Source organism: Salvelinus sp. IW2-2015, linkage group LG25 (genome assembly GCF_002910315.2).
Source record: "Salvelinus sp. IW2-2015 linkage group LG25, ASM291031v2, whole genome shotgun sequence".
NCBI lineage: Eukaryota > Metazoa > Chordata > Actinopteri > Salmoniformes > Salmonidae > Salvelinus > Salvelinus sp. IW2-2015.
Window position 1 is genome coordinate 6,629,469 of NC_036865.1, and position 26,267 is coordinate 6,655,735.

Consider the following 26,267-nt stretch of genomic DNA (forward strand, 5'->3'; position numbering starts at 1 on the left):
GCTAAGCACAGGCAAAATCCAAYAGGAAAACCTGGTTCAGTCTGCTTTCCAACAGACACTGGGRGACAAATGTACCTTTCAGCAGGACAATAATRTAAAGCACAAGGCCAAATATACATTAGAGTTGCTTACCAAGACAAAACTGAAWGTTCCTGAGTGGCCRAGTTCCAGTTTTGACTTAAACCGGCTTTAAAATCTAAGGCAAGACTTGAAAATGGCTGTCTAGCAATGATTAACAACCAACTACACAGAGCTTAAAGAATTTGAAAAAGAACAATGTGCAAATATTGTACAATCTAGGTGTGCAAAGCTRTTAGAGACTTACCAAGAAAGACTCACAGCTGTAATCACTGCCAAAGATGTTTCTAACATGTATTGAATACTTATGTGAATACTTATGTAAATTAGATATTTCTGTATTTAATTTTCAATACATTTGCAAACATTTCTAAAAACATGTTTTCATTTGGTCATTATGGGGTATTTTGTCTAGATGGGTGAGAGAGAAAAATATTTAATCCATTTTGAATTCAGACTGTAACAACAAAATGTGGACTAAGTTAAGGGGTATGAATACTTTCTGAAAGCACTGTATATACACGTCGCTGTACTGATTAGGGCACACACTGTGGTTCTTATTGGACAAGTCCAGGTAGTCCCTCATTTACTCAGTCCCTTTTCTTCCCTTTGGTGCCAATGTTTGATGCTAATGTAACATATTATTCACGTAATGAATACAACGCAGCTCTGACGGTCCCCATCAGTTGAAATACATAGAGTAAAAGGATTATTTTTGAGCCAGACAAACTTCCAGTACTTTGATCCAACCATTTTCTTTTCTGGCAAGAAAAACATCAACATAACAGTACACTCATAATAATCCTTTTATGGACCTTCCTTCCAGGGTACTCAATAGCTGATTTTCTGCATYAGCTATGGGCAGACAGTGCGCCATCATCCTCCTGCATGCTGATTGGGCTCCCACAGCCTTGGCTCCACCTCTTCCTGGGAGACCTCTGAAGAGCAGTCAAAAGCCTCTCTCCTCTACTGTCTACRGGAGACACCTAAATAAGAACCAGATCATTACAAAACCCATCCTTCAGAGTATTGCATGTCTAAACACTGAAAAATAGACAAGAGCAACAACACTGCTACAGATTTCGCTAATTAGTTGACATTTACATCATTTAGCAGATGCTCTTATCCAGAGCAATTAGGATTAAATGCCTTGCTCAAGGGCACAGACAGATTTTTCACCTAGTTGGCTCGGACAAGCAAACCAGCAACCTTTTGGTTACTGGCCCAACACTCGTAACCGCTAGGCTTCCTGCCGGACCAGTTGAGACATTAATCCAAATGATTAATTTCTTGAGTGGCTGGATTTAGCTTTTTTGTGATGAATTGATGATTGATCAGCTCTGTAATTACTTCAGTGGTGAGGAAGTTTTCCAGGGTCATCAGCAGGCTGGACTTGGGCCTGAAGTCCACCATTATGTAGTCAGTCAGCCAGGTTTGCAGCACGTCCAGACTCCGGTGGTACACCTTAGCACTGTCCCCTGACCCATCTGGACCACCTCTGGTAGAAAAAGGAATGTGAAGATCACACAGAAGCACAGAAATAGAATATCTAGACCGGACATTCTAGTTACACAGATCATCTTCAATGTATTTAAAAGGTGAAAATTAGCTATAAAAAAGATGTCATTATTACAAAAGAGTAAAATTAATTCTGGCTAGCTACTTCCTCTGAAAATTCCTCTGAAAATAGAGTTGATTTTCTGCCCGGGTCAGGCCTGATATTCTGAGAAGTGATTCAGGCCTGGGGTTTCATGATTTCATGTTTTGAGACCAACTCTACTGTAGGGGGGAAAAAACATATGTCTGTASTCACCCTCCCTCTCCCTCTGTGTGCTAGACATGAGTCTGCAACTCCCTCCAGCTATCTATCCTAGCCCAGAACCCAACTTCCTCTAGAGCACCTGTCAAACTCATTCCATGGAGGGCCGATTGTCTGAAGGTTTTTGCTCCTCCCTTGTACTTGATTGATGAATTGAGGTCACTAATTAGTAAGTAACTCTCCTCACCTGGTTGTCTAGATCTTAATTGAAAGGAAAAACCAAAAATCTGCCAAAAAAAAGGAAAAACCAAAAGAATCAGACACTAGGTACTCCATGGAATAAGTTAGACACCCCCGCTCTAGAGCAACATTTCTCAATCCACATTTTTGTTCTCATCTACCCCAGAACAGCCACCCGTCCAGCTGGCGCTGCTGTTGTTCATTCTGGGCTTTACAACTGATGAAAAACAAAAGAAGAGGAAAACAGAGAACTAGAATTGGAGGCAGGTTTGTCTTGATTTTCAACATTCCTTGTGTGAACTTAAGATCCATTGAACCGAGTACTCAAGGGTCCACTCAAAATGGCTAAAATCCAGTCTCCGAGCATGTTTCTGAATGAGCGTTTGTTATCGGCGGTTGCCATAGAGATTCTTGCAGTAGTAGAGAATGTGGTAGCAGAGTACCAGGAGTAGATTTCCCGATCTAAAGAGGAGAATGACCGGCTGCGAAGACTGTTGCAGATCACACCGGAGATAAAACTATGTAGAATGGACTCCCTCTGGTTCTCTCTTGCTGTCTCTAACGGGGTTAGCCCTGAGCAGCAGCACTGTGAGCAGCAGTGGAGACCCAGTCTGGTGCAGGAGGACAGAGCCCACACAGATTAAGGAGAAACAGGAGGAACTCAGGACCAGTCAGCAGGAAGAGCAGCTTCAAGGGAATTTTTTACACCAAAGACTCGATTTCACTCCTGCCTGTGTGAAAAGGGAATGTGATCAGGATGACCGAGAGGGACTAAGCCCTTGAATCTCAAACCTTTTCGCACTGTGACCCACCTAATGGGTCTCCACATTCCTTGTGACCCTTCAGATAATCAAAAACAATGCCTCCAGTCACAGCTCAGTCGTAAGTAGCGACCCAGTAGGACTTGACATCAACTACCATTAGATCCCAACCTTCCATTGTGTACAAAAACACCCTTGAGATAACCCAGCACCATGTCTAAAAAAAAAACTCACCACTGACTTGACTGTGGCAAATGCTTCCCTGAGATTGGTAGGCTGAAGACACACTTGAGGATTCACTTAGAGAAAAAAGTATATGGAAAACCTAACAAAACATATGACTCACAGGGGAGAAAACATTTAGCTGCGGTCACTGTGGGAAAAGCTTCACTCGCAAGGAGTCCCTAATGGGGCGGCAGATAGCCAGTAACCAAAAGGTTGCTGGATCGAATCCCCGAGCTGACAAGGTAAAAATCTGATGTTCTGCCCCTGAACAAGGCAGTTAACCCACTGTTCCCCGGTAAGCTGTCATTGTAAATAAGAATGTGTTCTTAACTGACTTGTCTAGTTAAATAAAGGTTAAATATAATACCTGAAAATGCATATAAAGTGTCACACAYGAGAGAAATCATGTGACTGTGGGAAACGCTTCCATCGCAAGGGGACCCTGAACAGGCATATACTGTTTGCCCACAAAGAAAACAGGACAAAAAATGTATAGAAGAATTTAAATGAAGGCAGCGAGATCTTCTCTCAGGAGATGGGAACAAAAAGGCAGAATATGGACAACACTGTTAGTTAGGAAAGCAAATGATTTCTGTGGATTTCAGAAAATCATGTGCTATGAATTTCCTTTTGTAAAACGGTCCGATACAAATACAGTTTTATTTCATTTGAATGATGATGTAATCAGAGTATTGCAGAAAACGATGGAAAGGAATGGAAAAGCTGGCTAATTGAATTGTCTGGCCCTATTCAATCAAACTTTGATAATATTCAGTTATTGCAACAAAGGACTTCCATTCTGGATTCATACACTCAAGTAACAAATTCATAAACATGCTGGAAGAATGTTGGACTTATCCCAATCGCAGCTTACTGGTTTTGAATTATGTTGTCAATGTTAAACCATTTTGTCAAATTTTCATGAAGTAAAATGAATAAGACAAGTATGATAGAATGTAGCTCATTTTCAAAGGCAGCATTCACGCCAACATAATTATAGTTGTGCAAAAATGTGATCCTTGTTTAAACAGGCCCATGTTTACAGTTTTCTTATTTGACCTCATTCTAATGTTATGGAAGCAGAGGTGGCACTACAGGTTCAAAAGCGTAGTGATTCTTGAATGAATGGCCAATCATATTGCTCAAATACAAAATASCACGACTTTTCTGCGTGTAGTCTTCAATAGTTTACAATGGCGGACTGCGACAGAGCAGGTTCATTTTGAACTAAGAAGCAGAAATGTGCTGAGAAGTTACTGGTCCGGTAGATACTGCTGCTTCTAAAGTACTGGGGAAAATGCTGTTTCGCCACATTTTATACAGACAGTTATAGTAGTACTGCCAATTAGGCTTCATTTTTATTTTACAAGTGGCCATACATTTTCTTATTAATTTCTTCAATTAGCACTTTACCATAGACAATTATTAGACCAGACATTAATTCTACAGACTCAAAACCATAGAAATAGAACGACTAGAATGTACATTCCAATTATATTTCTATGCAAACACAGGGTGTCAGGCCACCATCCAAAGAGCATGAAAATCTATTTTGTTTTATGTCTGTTTCCATTTCTGCCATGGTAGCCTACATACCCTGCTGCTGCACTGGTGAATTTGTCCATCAGGAACTGAAGGAGTTCTTGAGGGGTACAGAAATAGCGGTACGTGTACAGGAACTGTTGGATGTAACCTTCCAATGGAGCATTTCTGTCAGAGGAGGAGTTAGAAAAGAGTTCAGTTTATCTGTTGAATGCAATATCTAAGCGATCGCACCACACATGTCTAAAAGAATTAGGACAAATCAGTGAAACACGTTTGGACACAGATATAAATGAACAGAAATGTCTTATTGTGCCCTATGTAGGCATAAATTAATGTTACATTTTCTCAGCAATCAAAGGCATGATGATGGACAGTAAACTGTGATGCTCAGTTTAACACATTGACCACTAGAGGGCCACCATTTAAAACAGGGCTGCCCATTTCCAGTAGCCTCAAAGCCACCTGACCCTGCAAGCTTACATAAAATGATATCCGTGCAACGTTTTATGTAAGCTTGCAGGATAAGGCGGCTTTGCGAGGCTACAATTCCGGTCCTGGAGGGCCAAAACACCTCTGGTTTTCATCCTTCTAATCAGGGACTGATTCAGACTTGGGACACCAGGTGAGTGCAATTAACTACAAGGTAGAAACAAAAAACAGAAGTGTTTCGGCCCTCCAGAGCGGGAATAGGAAAGCCCTGATTTAAACCATACTTGCTAATACACTGTTAACCACACTCATGGGTTTAATAGTTKATGTATTATTTTAACCTAAACCTTTTACTGTAACCTGATATATAGTTAGTGTTACCTGGCATAGAGGTAGGACATGAAATCCAGGGGTGTGGCGGCCTGTAGGCTGCTCTTCCCTGTCCCTGCCCCAGACAAAGACACCAATCCTAACACGGCAGGATCCTCTGAGGGCTGGAGATCCAGAGGGCTCCCTGGATCAGAGGCTGCCAGGGAGGGAAGGAGGGACACATCCACACCCCATTGATCCACACTCAGAACCTGACCAAAACAACCAGGCTCAGATATGAACCAACAATCCATCAGAACCAGTAACCAATCAATGATTTGAACCAACAACCAATCAGAACCAACAAACAATCTGTGATATGGGAGTGTACAGTGCAATGTACAGTGCATTCGGAAAGTATTCAGACCCCTTGACTTCATCCACATTTTGTTACGTTACAGCCTTATTCTAAAATTGATTAAATCGTTTTTTCCTTATCAAGCTACACACAATATCCCTTAATGACAAAGCAAAAACAGTTTCGAATTTTTTTGCAAATMTATTACATTTAAAAACTCAAATATCACATTTACTTAAGTATTCAGACCCTTTACTCAGTACTTTGTTGAAGCACCTTTGGCCTCGCGTCTTCTTGGGTATGACACTACAAGCTTGGCACACCTGTATTTTGGGAGTTTCTCCCATTTTTCTCAGCAGATCCTCTCAAGATCTGTCAGGTTGGATGGGAAGCGTCGCTGCACAGCTATTTTCAGGTCTCTCCAAAGATGTTTGATCGGATTTAAGTCCGTGCAATGGCTGGGCCACTCAAGGACATTCAGAGACTTGTCCCGAAGCCACTCATGCATTGTCATGGCTGTGCGCTTAGGGTTGTTTTCCTGTGGGAAGGTGAACCTTGYCCCCTGTCTGCGGTACTGAGCGCTCTGGAGCAGATTTTAATCAAGATTCTCTCTGTACTTTCCCCCATTCATCTTTCTCTCAATCCTGACTAGTATCCCAGTCCCTGCCACTGAAAAACATCCCCACAGCATGATGCTGCCACCACCATGCTTCCCCGRAGGGATGGTGCCAGGTTTTCTCCAGACATGACACTTGACATTCAGGCCAAAGACTTCAATCTTGTTTTCATCTGATCAAAGAATCATGTTTCTCATGGTCTGAGAGTCTTCAGGTACCTTTTTGGCAAACTCCAAGCAGGCTGTCATTTGCCTTTTACTGAGGAGTGGCTTCTGTCTGGTCACTACCATAAAGGCCTGATTTGTGGACTGCTGCAGAGATGGTTGTCCTTCTCCACCGGGGAACTCTGTCTTCGTCACCTCCCTGACCAAGGCCCTCCTCCCCCGATTGCTCAGTTTGGCTGTGCCTCCACACAATCCTCTCTGTGCTCTATGGACATTTCCTTTGACCTCATGGCTTGGTTTTTACTCTGACATGCACTGTCAACTGTGGGACCTTAATATAGACAGGAGTGTGCCTTTCCAAATCATGTCCAATAAATTGAATTTACCACAGGTGGACTCCAATCAAGTGGTAGAAACATCGCAAGGATGATGAATGGAAACAGGATGCACCTGAGCTCAATTTCGAGTCTCATAGCAAAGGGTCTGAATATTTATGTAAATAAGGTATCCGTTTTTTATTTGCAATAAATTTGCAAACATTTCTAAAAACCTGTTTTCACTTTGTCATTATACAYTATTGTGTGTAGATTGAAGYCTAACATGTTTTATTTKATCAATTTTAGATGAAGGCTGTAACGTAACAAAATGTGGAAAAYGTCAAGGGGTCTGAATACTTTCCGAAGGCACTTTATGGCCTGCTTTGTGTTAGTATTATTTCTGTTCAACCTGTCCGCACCTCCAGATATTTCTTTATAGAGTCTAGAAACTCCACTTTGGACCTCAACTCCTCAAGCTGGACTTTGAGTTTGGACAGCATCAACCTAGCATCCGAACCTTCAGCAGAAAAACACATTGAAATGGCGTGTTTATTTCTCTATGTATCAACCCCATAGTAGAAATTGTAAAAGTCATGAGGGATTGATTGGTACGTTTGTTTTTTCTCTCTTGATGGAGCAGCTTTTGGTAGAAATGTCTGGTCTTTTTCAGACTCTTCGTCTCGATCATAAGCTGCTGTTGAAGCTCCTACAAGTAGAACATTTAATGCATAAAACAAAGTAGACACCAAGCCATTCAGATCGTACACTTTAGAACTGTCAAGGGTTCTTTGGCTGTCCCTGGAGGAACCCCCTTTTTTTTGTTCGTTGGGTGAAAATGTTGTCATAGCAGGGATAGCCGAAGAACCCATTATTAACCCTTTTCCCAAAGGTGTATATATATATATATACAGTACATGAAGAGCCTTTTAAGCCCCGTTTCCACTGACACTTAAAATTAGGGCCAAATTGTCGAGGGAACCCCAGACCAGCGCAGCCCAGTTTCATAACCGGTGCCAGCTCGATTCGAATTCAGGCTGGTGACGCCGTTACTATGCAACCACCGGCTGATCACTACTGGATGCTGACAACTTTAAGCTTGCTCGTCTGGGCTTGTTGCTGTTAGCTAGCACATGGACAATCAGTACTGCAGTAGTCAGACATTACACGAATTACCACCATAGCTGGACCCTTCATACATTTTTGCACTACACAAACTTTTATGAGAACAGTCAGCCCTCGAATACTAGCTACCTAACGTTAGCTAGCAAATTAGAGTTGAAACAAGCTAGTTAGCTGGCTAATGTGGGCTAGCAGGACTTTTAGCAGGCCAGGTCGTATTGAAAGCTAGCTAGCTACATTATATCAAACCTGTCTGGTTTGCTTGGTTAGCTAGCTAGCTAATAGCCAAAGCCGTGGCAAGCAAGGTAGGAATTAAGCTAATTAGCTAGCCTGTTACGCTAGTGACAATACTAACTGTTTAGCTAGTTCATGTTAGCAAGCTAAATACATGGCTCTGAGTCTGGCTGGCACTGGTATGGGGTAACATTAGTTACAGCATGGTTAGAGGGAATTAAAAGCTAGCTAGCAACATTTGCTAAACCAGCTGCAGTCACATATTGGCTACCTAGCAACATGACATAATTTCTCATTTCTGGAGGCTGTGGTGGAAACAATTCGATCTAGCCAACCAAGGCAAGCCCAACCCGGGTTAACTTCAAAGTGCCAATGGAAACAGGGKTTTAGAGTCTACAATATAACACCGATATGGACCCATGGCTCTTAAAGAGCCACTGAACACGCTGATTAGCAAGCATGTTTATCTGTTGCTCATTAGAAAAACAAGATTTCAGTCTTGGAGGTGTGTTTCCTGACCGATTCCGCYTTTGGTTAATTATGTTTTTTCCCTCATGAGACATTGTAGACGCATAAGCCTATTTCACATCATCAAAATCACCAGAATTAACCTAATATAACTCAAGAAATCTGTAAATAATTTTGACGTTTTTGCAGAGGATGTTTTAGTTGCGCAAGTTTACATTACGTTTTTTGGTGCTCTATTTCTGAAGTAAATATATGTGTGACTTGTCTTATGTAAACAAAGTCGGAGCTGCCGGGCAGGTCTGTCTCACTGTCTATGCTATTTGATAGAGAGCAAACAACACAGCTGTTCACCCCCATGTTAGTGGGCAAATGGACATCGTCAAATCAAAACCCAACCTTCATTTACCCGTTGTGACGCACAGATGTTCCAAACTCCATTTTAGACAAGACTGACTTGATGACTGACTATTTATACTTTGTAGTACATTTTGACACTAGAATAACTGTTTCTGACTCATATCGATGCCACATAGGCCGCTTTCAAAGGGATTTGTTGCTTTTTTAAAAGCAGTCGGTTTTTAAGGTATGAGAGTGGGGCAGTCAGACTATTCCAGTGAAGGAGCAGATAAACGTACATCAGTACCATCAAAGCATACAGAGAGAAGGACAGCCCATCATTATTCTATTACACATGCTAATGGATTTTATGTCGAAGGGTAGATAGATATGGAGAAAATAATGTGCCACAATTACCCTAAAACCTCCAACTCTCTTCCTGTTCACCTCAAATCATGATTATATGCTGATTTGCTTCAGCTAATAATGTTGTTTTGCTTGGTTTTAACTAATAATCTCATAGCTTTTTCATGAAATGCATGCACTTATCCAAACATGGAGTTTGACTGAAAGTCTAATTACCATTTAATTATTCATTAGTAAATTAGTAAATTATTCATAGTAAATTATGTCAATGATACTATTTTGTGCATGCTCAAACTGCAAGGGAGTAGCACATTCTCTACGATAGGTCATCATTCAATCCATTCATTTTAAATGAGATGGATGAGACTAATAGAAAGTGCATGCTTTATATCAAAAGTGCCACTCCTATGTAATTGGCATTACCGTAATGCCATAACGAAATGAATAGGGCTTCATCATTGGCTGCAATGCAACAAACACTACCTGGATAAAATCAATTTTAAAGAGAGAGGAGTCCTTTTAATATAGTGAGCATTAAGTGAATGTTGAACAGTAMAATTAGAACAGCCTCAGGCAATGACACTACTTGCCTTAAACATTAAACATGATTTCGCTTTATTTTAGTCTGCTTGTTCTCTGGCATTTATATAGATAATCACATAATTATGATATAATAACTAATTATTGTTTATTTCAGATGCATGTAACTTTTTCATTATGTACCATTTGGTAGAAAGTAGTAACTAATCATGTTGAATCTTTGAAGTATCAGACAGTATACATTTACCACGTCTTCTAAAATGAGAGTCACATATTTACACATTTACAAAAAAAGCACTATTCCAAACATTGAGACCATGGTATCTGTATGGTCTGTCATCACTCATAGCTAGTCTATTATATTTAAGCTCAATGGCTTTTCCTCCCAGGTTACCCACCTGTGTTTTCAGCTCCAGGCACGGGGACTCACTATGCTGTCCCAAGTTCCTAGCATATTCCACCACATCCTGACTAAAACAGTCCCCTCCATAGAAGGCCAGGGCCCAGGCTGGGCTGAGGCTGTGGCTGGACTCCTCTGCTCCTGAGCTGGGGGAGAGGAGACAATGAGACACCAGAGATTCTGTGTCCTCCATGTCCTCGCAGCAGTCAGGGCTCATCTGGCCTCGGTGGCCCACCCTCAGTGGCTCGTCCGTCCCCCATAGAGAGTCAGCTTCAGAGGGGCTTTCATCGCCGCCCCCCACTGGATGCTCGGCACTCTCCATAGCCCCCTTAACCAAACACTCAGCAGCTCTCAATCCTGGACCAGGAAACATGGCAGAGCAGGAAGAGAGAGAAAATGGATGGGTCAGGCAGTCTGTATGTGTGTTTGTGTGTGTGTTCATGCACACATCCGTGTGTGCAGAGAATTTGAGAGGTGTTATTCTCGCAAGGCTGAAGCTTTCTTTTGGTGAAAGGCTCTATTAAATTTGTTTTATGGTATGCTGTTAAATGCTAACCTTGTTATATTGTTTGATTCTGCATCACAGGCGTCCTCCACCTTACAGCGTGAGCAGACTATTTTTGCTCTGATTTATCATCTCACACAAAGTATTTTGTGTGAAACTGAAGATGTGTGCAGTGTGCAAGTGTGCAGTGTTTGTTACCAATGGGTCTTTAGGTGTTTGTTTGCGTGTGCATTATGCTAATTGTATGTATTGGGGCGTGTAGATGGAAAGGAAGTGACTGTGCCTGTGCCTGTTTCCACAACAACTCTCTCCAGCTGAGGAGATCATTGTAACATCACAGCGTGATTTGAGCCGTCTTGAATAAACCGTGCTCTTAACTACTTAATCCAACCGCCAATCATTCGCCTAACAACTTGATTCAACTGCCATTCAAAGCTGGATTTGTCACAACATCTCGCTACAGTATACAACTTCATCTAACTAGGTCATCTCACAGACATTTATCATGATAACGCTAACAGTGATGACAGTTGTGAAGTACTGGTAACAGTGATAAATAACAGTTGTGAAGTAATGGTAACTGTAATGACAGTTGTGAAGTAATGGTGCTAAATTATATTGCTAGAGGACTCCTGATATCTACATTCTAAGTATAATTACTGTCTTTGTTTTTGCTAGCTAGGGCCATCTCCTTTAAGTGCTGCCTGTCTTCCCAGTAGTCTACTTGGTGTGTGAACTGCTGAATGCTATTAACGTGCAGATGATTGTTGACACATCAACCAGGATTAAGAGGCAGGGCAATTTGTGACTGTTGTTGTTTTGGTAATCAGTGGCTGTATTGGAGTGGTTTCACCTCTCCTAGGCAATCAGCAATTAGTACCGGGAGGTGTGCTTGTGTGCTCTTCACCTTTTGCAAGGCAATTAGCAATTAGAACTTCAGTCTTGCCTGTTTTCAAAGCGGCAGCTGTAAGCAGCGGTCTCGTCGCAAAACTAAGATGGTCGCCGAAACAGAGAAGGTTCTGCAGTGTTATGAGAGGAAGGCTCCACACCACTGTCTCCCTTGAGTATTTTCCCTAGTTATTCTCAATCTCATTTTGCTCTTTTGTAGCTTTGGCAACTATGTGTGTGTTTTCAATCCTAGTTCGCTCCTCTCCCCGTAGGCTTTACAGACGCTCCCCACCCCTTGGCTGCAACCCTMCTAGTTTAGTGTACCCTGCGCACACAACCCATGTGGAATTCCTGGTCTCTGGCAGCGTTTGGAACTGCCGATCTGCGGTCAAGAACGCCTAGTTCATCTCAGCCTATGCTGCCCTTCAGTCCCTTGACCTTTTGGACCTGACGGAGATATGGATCACCCCAGAGAACACTGCTACTCCAGCTACTCTCTCTTCATCTGACTACGTTTACTCTCATAGTTCAGTTTGAGAGCATCTGGTTGTCACGGTGGTGGCACAGGGCTACTCATTTCTCCTAAGTGGAAATTTGTATTTATTTTCTCCTGTCTCACCTGCCCATCTCCTCATTTGAATTCTATGCTGTCACGGTCACTTGTCCACTCAAGCTTAACATTGTTGTCATTTATCGCCCACCAGGTGTCCTTAGAGTGCTTCAATGAGCTTGACACCTTGGTAAGCTAATATCCTGACGATGGCTTACCGCTCTTCGTACTTGGTGACTTCAACCCCCTGACGTCTGCCTTCGATTCATTTCTTTCCTACTTGACTCCTGTGACGTCAAAAACTAAAGACCGGTAGCCCTTATTTATTTTCTTTCCAAAGAACTTGAGCGTGCTGTCTCTGACCAACTCTTTCGCTATCTCTCTCAGAACAATCTTCTTGACCCTAACCAGACAGGCTTCAAAACGAGTCACTCAACAGACTGCTCTTCTCAGTGTGACGGAGGCTCTCCACACTGCCAAAAGCTAAATCTCTATCCTCTGTTCTCATCCTCCTAAATCTATCCATTACCTTCAACACTGTGAACCATCAGATCCTCCTCTCCACCCTCTCAGGGCTGGGCGTCTCAGGCTCTACACACTTTTGGATTGCATCCTACCTGGCAGGCCGCTCCAGGTGACGTGGAGAGGATCTGTGTCTGCACCACGTCCTCTCACTGCTGGTGCCCCCCAGGGCTCGGTTCTAGGCCCTCTCCTCTCTATACACCAAGATACTTGTCTCTGTCATATCCTCTCCTATCATTGCTACGCGGATGACACATAACTACTTTTCTCCTTCCCCCCTTCTGACACTCAGGTGGCGACACACATCTCTGCATGCCTTCCAGATATCTCAGCTTGGATGTCGGCCCACCACCTCAAGCTCAACAAGACAGACCTGCTCTTCCTCCCGGGGAAGGCCTGGCCGCTCAAAGACCTCTCCTTCGTGGTTGACAACTCCACGGTGTCCCCCRTCCAGAGTGCAAAGAACATTGGCGTGACCCTAGACAACACCCTGTTGTTATCTGCAAACATCAAAGCAGTGACTCACTCCTGCAGGTTCATGCTCTACAACATCTGTAGAGTACGACTCTACCTTACACAGGAAGTGGAACATGTCCTAATGTCGAAAACCAGCTGCACCAATGTGTCGGAGGAAACACCGTTCAACTGACGACCGTAGTCACCTTGCAGGTGCCCGTCTCACCACAAGGAGTCACTAGAGTGCGATGAGCCAAGTAAAGCCCCCCGGACAAACCCTCCCCTAACTCAGATGACACTGGGCCAATTGTGCGCCGCCCTATGGGAGTCCCCTTGGGTTCATGCCATGGGGGAGATCTTCGTGGGCTATACTCGGCCGTGTCTCAGGATAGTAAGTTGGCGGTTGAAGATATCCCTCTAGTGGTGTGAGGGCTGTGCTTTGGCAAAGTGGGTGGGGTTATATCCTGCCTGTTTGGCCCTGTCCGGGGTTATCGTTGGATGGGGCCACAGTGTCTCCTGATACTTCCTGTCTCAGCCTCACAATAGTTTGTGTCGGGGGGCTTGGGTCAGTCTTTTATATCTGGAGTATTTCTCCTGTCTTATCTGGTGTCCTGTGTGAATTTAAGTATGCTCTCTCTAATTCTCTTTCTTTTTCTCTTTCTTTCTCTCAGAGGACCTGAGCCCTGGGACCATGCCTCAGGACTACCTGGCCTGATGAATCCTTGCTGTCCCCAGTCCACCTGGTCGTGCTGCTGCTCCAGTTTCAACTGTTCTGCGGCTATGGAACCCTGACCTGTTCACTGGACGTGCTACCTGTCCCAGACCTGCTGTTTTCAACTCTCTAGAGACAGCAGGAGCGGTAGAGATACTCTGAATGATCGGCTATGAAAAGCCAACTGACATTTACTCCTGAGGTGCTGACCTGTTGCACCCTCTACAACCACTGTGATTATTATTATTTGACCCTGCTGGTCATCTATGAACATTTGAACATCTTGGCCATATTCTGTTATAATCTCCACCCGGCACAGCCAGAAGAGGACTGGCAACCCCTCACAGCAAGGTTCCTCTCTAGGTTTCTTCCTAGGGAGTTTTTCCTAGTCACCGTGCATCTACACCTGCATTGCTTGCCGTTTGGGGTTTTAGGCTGGGTTTCTGTACAGCACTTTGTGACATCAGCTGATGTAAGAAGGGCTTTATAAATACATTTGATTGACTCCCGGTCACGGCCGGTTGTGCCAAAACCCGGGATAGAACCCCAGGCTGTAGTGAAGCCATAACAATGAAGTGCCTTAGACCGATGCGCCACTCAGGAGGCTCAAAGCTGATCTTAAATAATCCCACAGCACCCCATCCTCACACCCCCTTCAGTTGTGAAGTAATGGTAATAGAGTAGAGTTATTGAAGTAATGTTAACAGTGATGAAAGTTGTAAAGTTACAGTATTTCCTTCCCTACCTGGGCAGCCATGATGTTGACCCTCCTCTGATTCAGTATCTTCTCCGTGTGCAGACAGGGCCCTCTGGTGTCTCTCAAATCTCTCCCACGCACCTGAAGCTACAGGTCCACTGTGGTGCAGGTTGCCGTTCAGGTCGACATGACCACGCCGCAGTGCCTCCGTCTCCTCCGCTCTACAGCTGGCAGCACTCAGAGGTGAGGTGGCTGCTCTTTGCCATGGCTTTGATGGAGACTGTTCATTAGAGCCTCTACATGTGGCACATCAGCAGCCAGAGAGGGAGAGAGTAAACACAAAACGACAGTCAGTCACAGCTAGTCACAAACATCACAGCCACACACCGGCCACAAACACATAAACACAGACAAAAACAGGCAAAACACACTAATTCAATAAAACGGAATGCAGACTATAAGAGCTCAGACTGAAAAGTAATTGAAACATCAGACACAACATAAACAATGCAAACAAAATAGCGGGAATAACAACTCAGTCAATACGAAAACACAGCAGATACTGAAAGTTCAGACAAATAATCATATTATGAGAAATCTAGACAGATAATTGAAAGAAGCCCACTCCTCACAGGCCTAATTAAAACAGTTAAGTAGGCCAACATAAATGAATTAATCAGAACAAAACAATCAATAATTAGCTTTTTTTATTTAACTATCCTTAGCGGCTCCTTAGCAGCTGACTGCTGGGGTTGAGTGGTCCAAAACTGTTGGTATCAAAGCAGTTGTTCTGTTTGTATCCAAAGCCTAGTGTTCCAGCACCAAATCAAAATGTATTTGTCACATGCGCCAAATACAACAGGTGTAGTAAACCTTATAGTGAAATGCTTACTTACAAGCGCTTAACCAACAACGCAGTTTTAAGAAAATACCTACAAAAAGTAAGAGATAAAAATAACAAATAATTAAAGAGCAGCAGTAAATAACAATAGCAGGGCTATATACAGGGGGTACCAGTACAGAGTCAATGTGCGGGGGTACTGGTGTTAAGGTAATCGAGGTAATATGTACATGTAGGTAGAGTTATTAAAGTAACTATGCATAGATAAGAACAGAGAGTAGCAGCAGTGTAGAAGGGGGGAGGGGGCAATGCAAATAGTCTGGGTAGCCATTTGATAGATGTTCAGGAGTCTTATGGCTTGGGGGTAGAAGCTGTTAAGGAGTCTTTTGGACCTAAACTTGGCGCCCCGGTACCGCTTGCCGTGTGACAGCAGAGAGACCAGTCTATGACTAGGGTGGCTGGAGTCTTTGACAATTTTTAGGGCCTTCCTCTGACACCGCCTGGTATAGAGGTCCTGGATGGCAGGAAGCTTGGCCCTGGTGATGTACTGGGCCCTCTGTAGTGCCTTGCGTTCAGAGACCGAGCAGTTTCCATACCAGGTAGTGATACAACCCGTCAGGATGCCCTCGATGGTGCAGCTGTAAAACCTTTTGAGGATCTGAGGACCCATGCCAAATCTTTTCAGTCTCCTGAGGGGGAATAGGTTTTGTCTGGCCTTTTTCACGACTGTCTTGGTGTGCTTGGACCATGTTAGTTTGTTGGTTATGGGGATACCAAGGAACATGAAGCTCTCAACCTGCTCCACTACAGCCCCGTCGATGAGAATGGGAGCGTGCTCTGCCCTCATTTTCCTGTAGTCCACAATCATCTCCTTTGTCTTGTTGTCCTGGCACCACACGGCCAGGTCTCTGACCTCCTCCCTATAGACTGTCTCATCGTTGTCGGTGATCAGGCCTACCACTGTTGTGTCATTGGCAAACTTAATGATGGTGTTGGAGTCATGCCTGGCCGTGCAGTCATGAGTGAACAGGGAGTACAGGAGAGGACTGAGTACGCACCCCTGAGGMGCCTCCGCGTTGAGGATCAGCGTGGAGGATTTGTTGTTACCTACCCTTACCACCTGGCAGAGGCCCCTAAGTGAGGAGCTTTGAGGGCACTATGGTGTTGAACGCTGAGTTGTAGTCAATGAATAGCATTCTCACATGGGTGTTCCTTTTGTCCAGGTGTGAAAGGACAGTSTGGAGCGCCATAGAGACTGCATCATCTGTGGATCTGCTTCAAAAGTACTGAACCTTTCTATTCTCATAGCCTCTACAGATTGTAAATTAAAGAAACATTTTTGTTAATATAATGATTATATTATTACATTTACATTACATTTAAGTCATTTAGCAGACGCTCTTATCCAGAGCGACTTACAAATTGGTGCATTCACCTTATGATATCCAGTGGAACAACCACTTTACAATACGTGCATTCCTCTTTTAAGGGGGGGGGGGTTAGAAGGATTACTTTATCCTATCCTAGGTATTCCTTAAAGAGGTGGGGTTTCAGGTGTCTCCGGAAGGGTGGTGATTGACTCCGCTGACTGGCGTCGTGAGGGAGTTTTGTTCCACCATTGGGGGGTGCCAGAGCAGCGAACAGTTTTGACTGGGCTGAGCGGAACTGTATTCCTCAGAGGTAGGGAGGGAGCAGGCCAGAGGTGGATGAACGCGTGCCCTTGTTTGGGGTGTAGGGCTGCTAGAGCTGAAGGTACGGAGGTGCCGTTCCCTCACAGCTCCGTAGGCCGCACATGGTCTTGTAGCGGATGCGAGCTTCAACTGGAAGCCAGTGGAGAGAGCGGAGGAGCGGGGTGACGTGAGAGACTTGGGAAAGTTGAACACCAGACGGGCTGCGGCGTTCTGGATGAGTTGTAGGGGTTTAATGGCACAGGCAGGGAGCCCAGCAACAGCGAGTTTGCAGTAATCCACGGGGATGACAAGTGCTGGATTAGGACTGCGCCGCTTCCTGCGTGAGGCAGGGTCGTACTCTGCGAATGTTGTAGAGCATGAACCTACAGGAACGGGTCACCTTGATGTTAGTTGAGAACGACAGGGTGTTGTCCAGGATCAGCAAGGTTCTTTAGCACTCTGGGAGAGGACACAATGGAGTTGTCAACCGCTGGATGGCGAGATCATGGAACGGGCAGTCTTCCCGGGAGGAAGAGCAGCTCCGTTTGCGAGGTTCAGCTTGAGGTGGTGATCCGTCATCCACACTGATATGTCTGCCAGACATGCAGAGATGCGATTCACCACCTGGTTTCAGAGGGGGGAAAGGAGAAGATTAATTGTGTGTCGTCTGCATAGCAATGATGAGGAGGACCATGTGAGGATATGACAGGGCAAGTGACTTGGTGTATAGCGGAATAGGAGAGGGCCTAGAACAGAGCCCTGGGGGACACCAGTGGTGAGAGCACGTGGTGCGGAGACAGTATTCTCGCCACGCACCTGGTAGGAGCGACCTGTCAGGTGGACGCAATCCAAGCGTGGACCTTGCCGGAGATGCCAGCTCGGAGAGGGTGGAGAGGAGGATCTGATGGTTCAAGTATCAAAGGCAGCCGATAGGTCTAGAAGGATGAGAGCAGAGGAGAGAGAGTTAGCTTTAGCAGTGCGGAGCGCGCCTCGTGACACAGAGAAGGCAGTCTCAGTTGAATGACTAGTCTTGAAACCTGACTGATTTGGATCAAGAAGGTCATTCTGAGAGAGATAGCAGAAGAGCTGGCCAAGGACGGCACGTTCCAAGAGTTTTGGAGAGAAAAGAAAGAAGGGATACTGGTCTGTAGTTATTGACATCGGAGGGATCGAGTGTAGGTTTTTTCAGAAGGGGTGCAACTCTCGCTCTCTTGAAGACGGAAGGGACGTAGCAGCGGTCAAGGATGAGTTGATGAGCGAGGTGAGGTAAGGGAGAAGGTCTCCGGAAATGGTCTGGAGAAGGAGAGGAGGGGATAGGGTCAAGCGGGCAGGTTGTTGGGCGGCCGTCCACAAGACGCGAGATTTCATCTGGAGAGAGAGGGGAGAAGGGTCAAAGCAAGGGTAAGGGCAGTGTGAGCAGAACAGGGGTGTCGTTTGGGACTTAGAACGAGGATCGGATGTCGTCGACCTTCTTTTAAAATGGTTGACGAAGTCATCCGCAGAGGAGGGAGGAGGGGGAGGGGGAGGAGATTCAGGAGGGAGGAGAAGGGTGGCCAAGAGCTTCCTAGGGTTAGAGAAGATGCTTGGAAATTAGAGTGGTAGAAATTGGCTTTAGCAGCAGAGAGAAGGAGGAGAATGTAGAGGAGGAGGAGTGAAAGGATGCAGGTCCGCAGGGAGGCGAGTTTTCTCCATTTCGCTCGGCTGCGGAGCCCTGTTCTGTGAGCTCGCAATGAGTCGTCGGAGCCACGGAGCAGGAGGGGAGGACCGAGCCGGCTGGAGGAAGGGGACATAGAGAGTCAAAGGATGCAGAAAGGGAGGAGAGGAGATTTTTTGATTGATTATGACTTTTCAAATCACCAGTATTGCTATTGCCGCGTTAGTTCTAGGTTCATGTTGCAATTCTTCAGCCATTCCTGGACCTGTGACCAAAACGAACTACATATGGGAGTACAAAATAATACTCTAATGACTCTGCTTTCTCATAGCAAAATCTGCAGAGCTGAGAAAGTTGTATCCCTATATATATATAATATAATATAATATCACTGCTCAAAAAAATAAGGGAACACTTAAACAACACAATGTAACTCCAAGTCAATCCACTCACTTTGTGAAATCAAACTGTCCACTTAGGAAGCAACACTGATTGAAATAAATTTCACATGCTGTTTGTGCAAATGGAATAGACAAAGGTGGAAATTATAGCAATTAGCAAGACACCCCCAATAAAGGAGTGGTTCTGCAGGTGGTGACCACAGACCACTTCTCAGTTCCTATGCTTCCTGGCTGATGTTTTGGTCACTTTTGAATGCTGGCGGTGCTTTCACTCTAAGTGGTTAGCATGAGAGACGGAGGTTTACAACCAACAGTGGATCAGGTAAGTGGGCAGCTCATCCAGGATGGCACATCAATGCGAGCTGTGGCAAGAAGGTTTGCTGTGTCTGTCAGCGTAGTGTCCAGAGCATGGAGGCACTACCAGGAGACAGGCCAACACTGAAGTGTAAGAGGCCTCCAATTTTTAAATGGACTGGATCTTTTTATATAACACTTGGATCCTGTTTCAGTAATAATGAAATCAGACCCTCTTGTTGCGTATTCCAATAATCTACCGTTTATATAGGAGTGGTTAAAACATGCTAATTATGGCCCTCTGAGTATATAAAAAAAAGTTTGGTGTACTTCCACTGGTATGCCATCCAGCCCTGGAGTTTTCCCAGCCTTAAAGGCTTTAATTGCATCAATAAGTTCCTCCTCTGTAATTTAGCCTTCACATGAGTCTTTCTGTACAGATGTTCATTTTACATTATTAATAGGGAAAAAATCCATACAATTAGCGGAGATGGAGGAGACTGAAAAGAAAACATTCTTAAAGTACTTTACTTCCTCTTTCTCTGTGAATCATGTGTGACTCCATCATTTGTAACAAGTTTCAATATTTTTTTGGTAGCATTTCTATGTGTCACGATTGTCGTAAAGTGAAAGAGAGGAGGACCAAGGCGCAGCGTGATAGCAATACATCTTTACTTTAATAAAGACGAAAACGAAGAACACTATACAAACAAAATCAAAACAATAAACCGACGAACGTGAAGCTATACAAACTAAGTGCTAACATGCAACATAGACAATCACCCACAAACTACCTAATGACTATGGTTGCCTAAATATGGCTCCCAATCAGAGACAACGATAGACAGCTGTCTCTAATTGAGAACCAATCTAGGCAACCATAGACATACATACACCTAGACTAAACATTGCCCCATAAACATACAAAAAACCCTAGACAATACAAAACACATACCTCCCCCATGTCACACCCTGACCTAACTAAAATAATAAAGAAAACAAAGATAACTAAGGCCAGGGCGTGACACTATGTTGAAGATTGAAAAATCATTTGGTGAATTTTTCCCCATATTCCATCCATAATATATTACACTGGATCTTTCTTGAATAAGTTCCTCCATTTKTTTTTTTCCCCCTCTAACTTATTCTGTGCCTCTATGGTAGAGTTTTTGTTGCTATCTAACTGTACTGTTAGTCCTTCAATTTCCTTTGTTAATATGGACCTTGATCTAAATTGCTTTTGTTTTATAGATGAGTACTGAATTGCATGGCCTCTAAAGGCACATTTAAAAGTGTCCCATACAATAAGGGGATCTGCTGTACCTATGTTATGTCGGAAAAAGTCAGTTATAACTAGGACAGAAGAATTTATCATCCAGTAAGCTTTGACTAAATTTCCAATATCCCCGCCCACGTGGAAATTATGTAAGAGTAATATATATGCCAATTCTGTGATGATCCGTCCGCATTCTGTCCCTTATCAACACTTTAACTTTTGGTGCCAGAGAGAGTGACATAAGAAGGTAATCAAGACGACTAGCTTGATTAAGCCTCTGCCATGTACAGTATATCTCACTAGGTCAGAGTATTTAAGCCTCCATATATCCACTGATACCAGTATATCCATGACATTCCTGATTTCCTTCAGTGCCTGAGGGTGATAGTTTGTAGTGTGATTTCCTTTACGGTCCATAGAGGTATTTAAAACCGTATTAAAATCCCCCACAATAATAATAGAGTCTAGTGTTGCTTGTAGAGTTGATAAATTCTTATATATATTTTCAAAGAAGCGTGGATCATCATTATTTGGACCATATAGGTTAATAAGCCATATCTGTTTATTGTCCCATAACATATTTCAAATCATCTACCTTGATGATCTGTTTGGACAATTTGCACATTTGGATCAAAATTACTGTTAATTAATATCATCACCCCTTTTGAATTTCTTTGCCCATGGGTGAAATATATTTTGCCCCCCCAGTCCTTTTTCCACAAAACTTCATCTAAAATTGTTGAATGAGTTTCCTGTAAACAATAGATATTATATTCCTTCTCTTTTAGCCAGGTAAATACTGATTGTCTTTTCTTATTATCTGCTAAGCCATTACAATTATAACTGGCTATACTTATTTCACCACTTACCATAATGAGACAAGTTTCAATTATATTTATCAAAATATATGTTTGTAAATGTACCATTAAAAAGTAACATGATGATTGAGTGTCTATATAGCTGTACCATGATATTTGCATTGCTACGAAGTAAACCTACAATTGGTCCACACTATTCCATCCGCTAAAAGCCCTCCTCATCCCGAGTTGGGTTGTCATCCCAATGCCCGGCAGATCAACCCCGACCACCCCCGGATCCCATAGCCCCGGAGAGACCGGGACCCATCCTTTGAAAAGAGCACACAGTGCCACCCACAGAACAGAAGCAGATCAACCGCCAAATGCATTTCCATTGCCCTAACCTCGATTTGTATTATATATAGCCCCCCCCAAAATAAAACAATTATATATATACACATACATACTTTAAAAATCCTGTTTCTCTTATTTTCCATAATTAGCTATTAATATTTGTAGTAATATAGGAAATTTATGCAAAGGATTTTTACCTCTCACCAGTCCAGCCATTACCAAAATTACATTATGGCAACCAATTATTATATTAGCAAACAATTATTGTGAATCATCCTATATTGTCCTACACACACTCAACCCCTTTCCCCCACAGCAACCATAGACACAGATTCTCATCAGTTGCACCATCCCAGAGCCCAACTCAAAGTTCTTGATTTACGAATGCATATACAGTTGCAGCTGTATGAGAAGGCCTGCAAAACCACGCAAAAAAATGGGCAGAAATGGGGAGATTTGATTAACCATTGTCACGTCCTAGATGATGGAGGTCAGATATACCCCCTTCCCCTGAAACACTCACAGCATGGTCCCCTGTAGTGACCATATTCCCAAGCGTCTCTGTGCAGTCAGACCTTTGATTTTGTGCCACCAGGGCCACAATAATATCCCCCCTCTCTGAATGTCCGAGTGTGACCTCCCTCCCCATGGGTTACTGCAGCTAGTGTTGCCAACACTGTCATTGCCTGGGTGGGGGCACCCCACCGGAATCCCCACCGGCTAGGTACAAGGTCGTCAAGGTTCTCATTAGCAGCTTTGAGAATGTCTTTGTATATCACGCTCTCCCTTCAGGGGGCTTTGGCTTTGCAGGACCAACCCTGCCAAGCAGGCTCAGAATCTTGAGGGGGCGGGGCTGCTCTAGAAGGTCTCTGAACGCATTTTGGCTGCATAAATGTTGACCTTAAAGGTCTTACTCACATCGGCTGCGGAGAGTGTGATCAATCAGTCATCCGGAACAGCTGATGCTCTCATGCATGTTTCAATGTTACTTGCCTCGAAGCGAGCATAGAAGTTATTTAGCTCGTCTGGTAGGCTCTTGTCACTGGGCAGCTCTCGGCTGTATTTCCTTTTGTAGTCTAAGCGTCGGTGCATGTGTAGTACGATTCGATCTTAGTCCTGTATTGATGCTTTGCCTGTTTGATGGTTCGTCAGAGGGCATAGCGGGATTTCTTATAAGCTTCCGGGTTAGAGTCCCGCTCCTTGAAAGCGGCAGCTCTACCCTTCAGCTCAGTGTGAATGTTTCCTGTAATCCATGGCTTCTGGTTGCGGTATGTACGTACAGTCACTTTGGGGACGACGTCATCGATGCACTTATTGATGAAGCCAGTGACTGATGTGGTTTACTCCTCAATGCCATCGGAAGAATCCCGGGAACATATTCCAGTCTGTGATATTAAAACAGTCCTGTAGTTTAGCATCTGCTTCATCTGACCACTTTTTTTATAGACCGAGTCACTGATGCTTCCTGCTTTAATTTTTGCTTGTAAAGCAGTCAGATTTTGCCAAATGAAGGGCGAGGGAGAGCTTTGTACACGTCTCTGTGTGTGGAGTAAAGGTGGTCTAAAGTTTTTTTCCCCCCTCTGGCTGCACATTTAACATGCTGATAGAAATTAGGTGAAACTGATTTAAGTTTCCCTGCATTAAAGTTCACTAGGAGCACCACCTCTGGATGAGCGTATTCCTGTTTGCTTATGGCTGTATACAGCTCACGGAGTGCGGTTTAAGTGCCGGCATCGGTCTGTGGTGGTATGTAGACAGCTACAAAAAATACAGATAAACTCTCTAGGTAGATAGTGTGGTCTACAGCTTAGCAAGAGATACTCTACCTCAGGCGAGCAAAACCTCGAGACTTCCTTCACCAGCTGCTGTTTACAAATATGCATAGGTCCCCGCCCTGTGTCTTACCAGAGACTGCTGTTTTATCCTGCCGATAGTGTATAACACGGCAGCTGTATGTTATTAATGTTGTCGTTCAGCCACGACTCGGTGAAACATAAGATATTACAGTTTTTAATGTCCCGGTAGGATATACGTGCTTTCAGCAGTACGGATGGCAAAGGCAGATTAGCCACTCGTCGCCTGATCCTCACAAGGCACCTCGATCTCTTTCCGCGAAATCTCAGTTTCTTTCTCTAGCGAATGACGGGGATCAGGGCCTGTTCGGGTGTTTGGAGTATACCCTTCCTGTCTGACTCATTAAATTAAAATGATTTGTCCAATTCAAGGTGAGTAATCGCTGTTCTGATGTCCAGAAGCTCTTTTCGGTCATAAGATATGGTATCAGCAACATCATGTGCAAAATAAGTTACAAACAATGCGAAAAAATAAACAAAATAGCACGGTTGGTTAAGAGCCCATAAAACGGCAGCCATCCCTTCCGGCGTCATCTTTCCAATAAGCTTCCCTAGCAGTGAAAGGCTACTCCAGTTGACAGTCTAAAATCTCCACTCAGAGCATTGTTTGTCTGTCTGTCCAAGGCTGTGATCTCGGTCTGTATCATCACCACAGAAAATAAAAAATGATCTCAACACACTGCCCCAGCTGTTAAGAGCACGGCAACCACGAGATGAAACAGTATCTAAGTAAACTGACAAGCTGCACATCTCCTCACCACACTCATGTGCCCCTRCATCTGTCTTGGTCTGCATAAGTAGGAACAAAAAAGGGGTGAGTCCTTATTTCACCTTTTCCTTCATTCATGTACACTCCCCAAGGATCCTTATGGTTCTTCCTGCCCAACAGAGTCATAAGTAGRTCATTAATGGTGCCAAGCCAATATTCTCGAGACAAACAAAAAACTTGCTGGAGAAAGCCAGAGGCAGTGGAAGTGTGTGTCTGAAGTGCATCTTCTGTGAATGCTGATTATGAATGGAGTGTGCGTGTAAGGGGGAGTGGTTGTAGCATCTCAAGTGCCTATTGTTGTTGAGTACTCACATGAGAGAAATTAACATTCTAAACACAAACACTGCCAATTTTGGGCTTTTCCCCTGCTCAGAGAGACAAACTAGGCTTGTTGACAGAGAATACTTTTAAGGAGAACAAAATCCTTCTTATAGTATTGACAGCCCTTCCAGCTAAAGACAGTTTTATGACAAAGGCATTATTTTTTGTTTAAGGGTGTAAATTAAAGAGTGACTGAATCTAAAAAGCAACTGCTCTTTTTGAAAATGGTGTATATGGCATCGATATGAGTCCAAAACAATCAGGGTCAAAATTTACTACAAAGTGTAAATAGGATAATTTCGGTCATAAAGTCAGTCTCGTCTAAAACAGCGTTTTTTTAAAGTAAATTTGTCACAATTTACACAAAGGTTGGGTTTGGATTACAATTATGTCAACATAATTAACACATTAACACATGGTGGTAATGCCTAGGGAGAATTGTCATGCACGGAGTAATCTGTCGTGGATTGATTCTCGTGGACGGATAAAATGGCGAGAATCTGTCAAGGCTCACGTAGAYTTATGTGATTACGAGCAGCAGTAGTTCCTAGTTTTGGGTTTTTGTTGGTTGATTATTTGATGAATCAGGATTGGGAGAAGTTGGTGCTTAAACTGGTGCAGTGATTTTCAAGCCAGTGTGAGGAAGATAAACTGTTTGCACTAGATTCTGCAGCTACAAAGTCAAAATTGGCTGTATTGTAAAAATAAATAATCTGAAAACAAAAATGTGCTTTTTGGCCATGATAAACACGGGTGAAATTAGCAGAAGGGAGGGGTTTGGCCAAGACTTCGCTTCCTTCCTTTGCACAAAGGTAATCACAATTGGTAATGGCATTCCCCCCAGAAGTAAAACAGGAAATGACAAATTTTCATGAGATAATTTGACTTGTGGGTAAACAAGATTATGCAAAGAGAAACAGTCTTCTCAAGACAACATGGTGTGGTTACTTCCCATGCCATTATCTTTGGCAAAAGTTTGATGTGCAATGCACATATTGCTCAAGAAATGCTCTAGTGAAAATGGGCCTCCATAAAGTTGTTCAACAATCTTGTGCAGATCGCCAGGCTATCAATTACATCCAAAGCTAGCTAATACTTATGCGTGCTGTCAACCTTCAAACCTGAGATTGGTGTTGTGGGTGACTGGTGAGTAAATGTTGGTTATGCTAGCTCTAGCTACATTATTTGATCATGCTAGCGAGCCAGGCTAGCTATGATACTGTGATGTAACTAGTGAAAGACAAAGCCTCTCGCTAATGTGTAATGTCAGAGGAATATTTGCATTGCTAACGTTAACAAGCTAGCTACCTTGCTAACAACAGCAAGGTGGTGGGATCTCGATTGGCTCTCATGCCAGATTTGCTAACTGTAGCCTATTCATTGGCAGTTCAGGTTTGATAGGATGTAGCCAGCTTGCTTTTAATAATGTTCCAACTCGAACT

General features: G+C 43.6%; 1 protein-coding gene across 2 annotated transcripts in view; it reads right to left on the bottom strand.

Moving 5' to 3' along the window:
- LOC111951976 (kinase non-catalytic C-lobe domain-containing protein 1-like) overlaps positions 1 to 26,267 on the bottom strand; it is a 58,247-nt gene that overhangs the window by 11,381 nt on the left and 20,599 nt on the right. The window contains 8 exon segments of one of the 2 annotated variants that reach the window (XM_023970366.3): positions 894 to 1,064; positions 1,429 to 1,576; positions 4,660 to 4,773; positions 5,419 to 5,618; positions 7,222 to 7,319; positions 7,415 to 7,508; positions 10,264 to 10,406; positions 14,644 to 14,891. In XM_023970366.3, coding sequence (XP_023826134.1) covers positions 894 to 1,064; positions 1,429 to 1,576; positions 4,660 to 4,773; positions 5,419 to 5,618; positions 7,222 to 7,319; positions 7,415 to 7,508; positions 10,264 to 10,406; positions 14,644 to 14,891 — 1,216 coding nt within the window. 2 annotated transcript variants of the gene reach the window in all.